The sequence below is a fragment of the Agrilus planipennis genome, unplaced genomic scaffold, assembly GCF_000699045.2.
Source record: "Agrilus planipennis isolate EAB-ADULT unplaced genomic scaffold, Apla_2.0 scaffold36, whole genome shotgun sequence".
NCBI lineage: Eukaryota > Metazoa > Arthropoda > Insecta > Coleoptera > Buprestidae > Agrilus > Agrilus planipennis.
In genome coordinates, this window is record NW_020438956.1 from 1,893,736 (window position 1) to 1,900,793 (window position 7,058).

General features: G+C 29.3%; 2 protein-coding genes across 7 annotated transcripts; one reads left to right on the plus strand and one right to left on the minus strand.

Annotated features, from left to right (window-relative positions):
* Positions 1–548: 548 nt before the first annotated feature.
* Positions 549–1,446, minus strand: LOC108743364 (signal recognition particle 14 kDa protein). The gene is made up of 3 exons (XM_018478916.2): positions 1,256–1,446; positions 1,054–1,126; positions 549–982 (listed from the first exon to the last, which is right to left on the minus strand). Exons 1-3 carry the CDS (start codon positions 1,277–1,279, stop codon positions 756–758), a joined length of 324 nt encoding a protein of 107 aa, XP_018334418.1. The 5' UTR covers positions 1,280–1,446; the 3' UTR covers positions 549–755.
* Positions 1,447–1,673: 227 nt separating this feature from the next.
* On the plus strand, positions 1,674–6,928 carry LOC108743363 (mannosylglucosyl-3-phosphoglycerate phosphatase). Of its 6 annotated transcripts, none has more exons than XM_025975003.1 (12): positions 1,674–2,046; positions 2,099–2,245; positions 2,913–3,141; positions 3,204–3,290; positions 3,346–3,611; positions 3,773–4,064; positions 4,124–4,227; positions 4,288–4,447; positions 4,601–4,851; positions 4,930–5,057; positions 5,122–5,320; positions 6,105–6,928. In XM_025975003.1, exons 2-12 carry the CDS (start codon positions 2,123–2,125, stop codon positions 6,192–6,194), a joined length of 1,929 nt encoding a protein of 642 aa, XP_025830788.1. In that variant the 5' UTR covers positions 1,674–2,046; positions 2,099–2,122; the 3' UTR covers positions 6,195–6,928. The 6 variants fall into 6 exon arrangements, with proteins under 6 accessions (XP_025830788.1, XP_025830790.1, XP_025830789.1 ...); XM_025975005.1 differs by having other exon boundaries at positions 1,674–1,870; XM_025975004.1 differs by having other exon boundaries at positions 1,674–1,835; positions 1,902–2,245.
* Positions 6,929–7,058: the final 130 nt, after the last annotated feature.

The window sequence follows — 7,058 nt, forward strand, 5'->3', positions numbered from 1 at the left end:
ATAAATTCATTTTATAAAGCGATTTAATTTTTGACTCCAGATATTGGCGTGCTAATTAACTAATAAATGGAAATGGAAATATAACAATAGGCCAATTAACTCAATTAAAATATTACAAAATTAATCATAAATAAAACAATAACACTCCTACAAACACGTTTTAGGTTTGTAAACGATTTAAATTTTTTTTTTAGGTTTTTAGTGTTGTATTCATTTAAGTTCCATAATAGGCACTCCAATTGAATTTTTGATTGAATGATTTTATAGCTCACAGTAAATAACAAATTTAAAGTCGCATTAAACTTTAATTTTTCATTCAATTTCAAAGTTATCTGTACTTTTACCATCGCTTCGTTTGGGCTTAAATTGTCGCCCAAAAATTTGCAAAAAAGTGATTTGTGTTTAATGGAATATGAAAAATGATATTAACGAACACTTAGAATTTGTCACTTTATAAAGTACTATTGCCGGATAAAGTAAAACTGTTTTATTATTAAACATGAAAAGGAAATACAAAAAATATAAAACTAAGTTTCAAATTTACCCAATTTATTAAAACAAATTTTTATATTTACAAATACATTATTTTTTCATAATAAATTTATGATTCCTTTTTTGTAATCAGAAAATTGAAAGTATACAAAACTACTGTTTTATTTATAAGAAATGTGTTTGATAAATAAAAATAAAATACTACAAAAGTTAAATACAAAATAATTTCATATATATAACATGATGATCTAAGTCTTATAATGCTAATCGGCTTTTGCTTTAGTCTTTGTTTTCTTTAACTTTTTAAGTCCATCAAGGTTTCCTTTTAATAAACTACTGTATGCTAATTGAAATTTATTGATATCTTTCTGATGAACCACTGTTGCTATTTTTTTGTTTCTTGATTTTGCACGAATTAAGCATAAATGTTCCTGGGATTCTGGCAAAGGTGGCTTGCCCTCTCTAGGTTTAGGTTTGGTACGTCCATCGTCTAAAACAATGTACATTTCTACTTTCACATCATATCTAACATCCTGGGCCCAATAGCCTTTAACAACTTACACCTCTTAAAAGTAATTGTTACACTAGCTGTTAATCTTGCTTTTTGAAATAGCTTGGTGAGTTCTGAAAGAAACTAAAACAAGAAAATTCAGGATGTAGGTACAAGCCTTTTAGAGTTGTATACAGTTTCAGCATATTCTATTCTTACTAGTTAAAAATTAACTTAACCTGCATTTAGTTATAATTGTAAAATAAAACCTACCGCATCGTTTTCTAAAAGAACCATTTTTCTCTTAATTTAAATTAAAAGTTTACAATTCCAATTAATCAAATATCGTAATTAGAAATAACTACCACGTTGCATTCTTTGCACTTATTAAATATTTATTGTCATTTGTTGTTCTTCTGTATTCTGTCTCCAGTGCTGCCACATACCTGTAAAACTTATTGTCCATAGAGCCATTGCTTTACTTATTTGTTAAGTTTGCATCGCTGTATTTTAAAACATATAAATGAATAGTTAAAGACATGTCCTTAAAATTTTAGTTAAATGCTGTTGTGAAAGTAATTCATTTTGTTTGTAGCATTACTATAATTATTTTTTTCACAATATAACGCATACAGTATAGCTCAATTGTAGACATTACTACTCGAAAAGAACAAAAAGAATAAGTATACAATTTAACGAAGATAACCTTACACTCAAATTTCTTTGACATGTATGACCTACATAATTATAATAACCTTAGGGTTTGATATTTGGTGTTATTATTGTTAATAAATACTTGATTATAAAAATAAGAAAGAGTGTCAGATAAGCAGTGTTAAACGAATATATGCAGGTAGTAATTTAACAGATTCCAGGGTGGTGTTTGAAGTAATGAAATTTTTATTATGCAAATTAATAGGATTTCTGCTAACATACACTAAAATGAAAATATTTATGATTTACTACTTTTAATGCAGTATCACTTACATAAGTGTATTGTCTTTGAATCGTTTAAGAGCCGTAACATTGAAGTTGCTTCTAATACTAACCTTACAATAAAATAGGTACATTTCTCTCTTCAGTTGATTGCAGCTTATAGAAATAGTATTTATGTAGGTCAAATACAAGAGCCTAAAAAATATGGCAAGTTTTGCAGCTCAGGCTGCTATACGATCGAAGTGGAGTTCTCTTATAGAAGATGGTATTGAAGTCCCATCTGAAGTTACCAATAAAGTCACCAGTGTAGTTGGATGGCTTAAGCAGGTCTTTTGAATTATGTCTCTGCATTTGAATTATGTTCTGTATGTACATTCATTTTTTATTATTATTGTTATCATCATTATTACTGAAATTAGTTAACAGTATATCAATTCTCGTTTCCAAGCATAGTAATAAGTACATTACTATATGTTTTTGACACCTTTAGTCATATACTGTATTGACTGCTTATTGACTTTATATGTGAGAAAAATATTAGATGTTCTTTTTTTATCAATAAGCTTTTGCATCCCTTCTACTTTGCATATGTGTACATGAAAGTAATCTTACTCTGCTTTTTACTTGGTTAACTGTTTATATTCGCTGTATTTCATTAACATTTTTTATTTATTTATTATTTGAACTTTAAAGATAAAATGAAGAAAGAATAGAAATCTTATAATCATCATTAATAGTATTTTGGACCATCAAAATTGCTGATTGTTTGAGCTTATAAGTGTAGGAGAAATTCCAGAAAATTTATAAAGCACATGAAATTATCAAGTAATGTCTCCTACCATTTCCAAAATAAATTTGATTGATTGACACCAAAGTGATACAAAAATGTTAACATTTATAAGTTGTTGGATTTTTGATGTTAAAGTGTTCTTTATAACATTAATTAATACCATAAGTAGTTAATACATTTATATAAAGAAAATTTTTAATATAGGCTTCGTTAGAAGTAAAAGCTGCTGGTCGTAGAGCTGTAAGCACAATATCTGCTGGAATGATATCACAAAATTTAGTAATATTGCATTTCAATGATGTATATAATGTTGAATCGAGACCCAATATAGAGCCGGTGGGAGGTGCTGCACGCTTTTATACAGCATTCAACAGTTTTCAAAACTTAAATCCTCTAAAATTGTTTAGTGGTGATTGTTTTTCTCCTAGTATTTGTAAGTACTAATTAATTATACATTATTTCATGTTTTATCCAATAAAATGTCAACTTTTTTAGTAAGTACTTTTACAAAAGGGGAACAAATGGTAACAGTATTAAATGATCTCGGTGTGCATTGCTCAGTTTTCGGAAATCACGAATTTGGTAGTGAGATGTTTTTGTTGTGCTTAATTTGTTATTCTGCATAAAGATCTTTCAGATCATGGTCTCGAAATTTTGACTCAGTGGGTTAATAAGTCCAATTTTCCTTGGCTCATGTCGAATGTAATAGATAACGAAACTGGAAGGCCTCTAGGTGATGGGCGAATCACTCATGCTGTTGATTGGGCCGGAAAAAAAATTGGACTTATTGGTCTTGTAGAAATCGAGTGGCTCGACACATTACCTACAATTAATCCCGAAGAAGTCACTTATTTAGATTTTATAGAAGCTGGACAAAAGTTGTCAGTTCAACTTAAACAGGAGGTACTTATACTATTCTGAAACTGGAATAGAAATAATAGTTAAAATTTTTATAGCATGATGTTCATTGTATCATATAATTATTGTACAAGCAAGTCCTTTAATTATATTATAAGTTTTAGAAACTTTGTTGATACTGTATCAAAGGGTTCTAAATGTTGTAGGGTTGTGATTATGTAATAGCGTTGACTCATATGCGTATGCCTAATGATATAAAATTAGCTGAAAATTGTGATTCAATCGATCTAATTTTGGGAGGCCACGACCACATTTACGAAGTTATGAAAGTAAATGGGCGGTACATAATTAAGAGTGGAACAGATTTTCAACAGTTCAGTAAAATTACCATCAACTTCAACCCTAATGGCGATAACGATGTAACAGTTGAAGAAATTAACGTAACGTCATCGTACGCAGAAGATGCTCAGTTAAAACAAAAGCTCGAAAAATTTACAAGTAATATATTAATAAACAAATCTATTCTCGTCTTAGTAATTTAATTATGATTTTTAAAGGTATTATAGAAGGAAAAATGAATGATGTCTTGGGGTGTTTCACAGTACCTTTAGACGGCCGATTTACTACTATCAGAACATCGGAATCTAATCTTGGAAATTGGGTATAGACGTAGAAGATACAAAGCTTATCAACAATATTGTCCGAATTTATTAATTTTAAGATTTGCGATGTGTTATTGGCAGCAACAGGGGCGGATCTGGTTATAGTTAATTCCGGGACATTTAGATCTGATCAGGTTCATCCTGCTGGCAGTTTGACTCTCAGAGACTTGTTCACAATTATTCCAATGGAAGATCCAACAGTTGTTTTAAAAGTGACAGGTACTTACATTATACAAATCCATTCAACAAATTTTCTCTACAATCAAATTACACTTAAAAAAATGTAAAAAACATATTTTACGAAAACGTTATTCTTATTTTGTGTGTTTGTTGCTTGCAAAAATTAAAACTAGTATTTGTCACTGTAAATAGGCAAACAAATTCTGGAAGTACTGGAAAACAGCGTGAGTCAATATCCTAAGTTAGAAGGTAGATTTCCCCAAGTGGCTGGAATAAGTTTTGCATTTGATCCTCGTAAACTGCCCGGCCAAAGGGTGGATCCAAATTTAGTTCGTATTGGTGATGAATATTTGAAAATGGAACAGTTTTACAGACTCTGTACCAAAAGTTATATGCATCAAGGAAATGATGGATTTACTATGCTTAAAGATGTTCCAGTAATGGTAAAGTTTTATACATGTCGCGATAAAAATATGACGAAATTTAATAAAGAAAAAGATTTTTAAACAAATCAATTTTAGGTAATGGAAGGTGAATCTCCAGCTATCGCGCTGGCAGTTCAGAATCACTTCCAAGCAATTAATATGCGCCTTGGCAAAACAAAAAGACATTCGAAACATCGACAATCTCTTGTAACATTGTCTAGAAGGTATTTTTATATGCAAACAATAAACAAAGGATCTCTCTTAGTAACGCATTTGCTCCGTTTACAGACATAGTTTAGTTAAGATGCTAGAAGGTAGTGAGTTAGACGGACCACCTCCTTTACGAAGATCAAATTCGATCGAAACATCAATGTCCCCTCAAATAACACGACTTGTACGTAAAGCCTCATTGGACGATTTGGAAGACGAATCGTGTCAACTCGCCCCCAAAGTCGAAAATCGCATTATTATTATCGACAGTGATGAGGTTTGCCTATATTTATGATAGTTTTGAATTGAAGAAAATTTTTTTATTTGTTATTTTAATCGAATAACAGTATTTTATTGATAGTTACAAATTAAATCTAAACAGAAATTGACAAAAGGGTCATTTTACAGTATAAATAAACATGCAGTAGACAGACGATAGAATTAACCGAAAAAGAAACAACAGTTGTTCGCATTATCAATTTATTTAGTCAATTAGTGTTATATTTGATATGTAACAAACACTTTCTCTTATGGTTGGTCGATTACTGGGCTACTACCGTCTATAGCTCTAATGAAACAGTTCAAGACTTTTTCAAAACCTTTACGCTTTGATATTCATCAATAACACAATTTTGAAATTCATGCGCGGATTTCCTTATGCCATGTTCACAATGTTGAGTGTCTATTGTAAATGCTTTTTGGAATATGATAAAGTTACTCCTTTAAGTAATTTCCTACTTGTGTTGCACGTCTGTCATTTTATCTAATGTCCCACATTTTTATTTGCTGGGCAGTATTAAAAAAAACTTATTTACGAGATATACTTTTGATTTTGATTAGCTTTTATTGGATTCTAATAAAAGAAAGCGATTAAAATTAGATCATGAAAATATTCACAAATTATTATTTTTGTTCCCTAAAAATAAAATTCCCGCCACAATTTGTTAAATAATTGATGACTTGGAACACAAAATACCGATAAAATTTAAATTATCTCTCTGCAGTTAATAAAATTAAAGTATGATAATTAATTAAATGTTATACTGCATTTTTTTATTTAGAAAAGATACGAACTGTTACGTCAAAAACAACGTATTGAAGAGGATTCTGTAATCCAGGAAGTCGAAGACGAACATTCACCAGAAAAGTAAAGCAACTGTATATTAATCAAATAATTACTAAAGCTTTCTAACAATTTTTAATGATCGAATAGTTATTCTGCGGCCTTTGTTCGGTTCCTCTACAAACAAAAAGACAAATCTAGTAATTAAAATGCACCAAAAACAACGATTTAGCCATCCGTTTGTAATTCACAAAACAATCACTATACATAATGTCTTTAAAAAAAATGCATAATTTGCTTTCAAAAAAATAATTTATATCGTTAAGTGTTTAAATGTGTGGTTCGAAATGCTCAAAGTTTTTATTTTTGTTTTTTTAACTTGGCAAATAATAAATAAATTTATCATTAAAATAAAGGGCAATAAACAGATTGTAAATGAATAAGAAATCAATTGGTTACCATTTAAAGCTTTACTCTAATTACTCAATAAATATGCTTACCTAAAATTAGTTTAAATTTCTTGTTGCCATAACTTATTGCTTATGCTGTGTCGATTGATGGGACGTTTAGAAAATTATGTACCATTTTTTATAAAATATTCTGAACAACATTGTTCTTTTACATGTGGTTACCATGGCTAACTATTTATTTTTTATATCTCAGGTGCCTCTTTCTCTTTTACAATTGTAAATTCTTAGTTTTTGTTGTTATAGCATGATTTAGTGCGATTTTCTAAAGAGGTTGTTTATTGAAGACTGACATTAGATAAAGTAAAAATTCAGTATGTCTTCTTTATACGTAATATGGCCTAATTAAAAATAATTGAAATTCAGAATTAAAATCATCGTTATAATGTTTGAGTCCTTAAATTGAATAAACATTCCTCATAAATTTATTAAATCTGTGATACAAAACAAAAAAGTTTATTTTTTTTTTTTCATATATAGTAGTA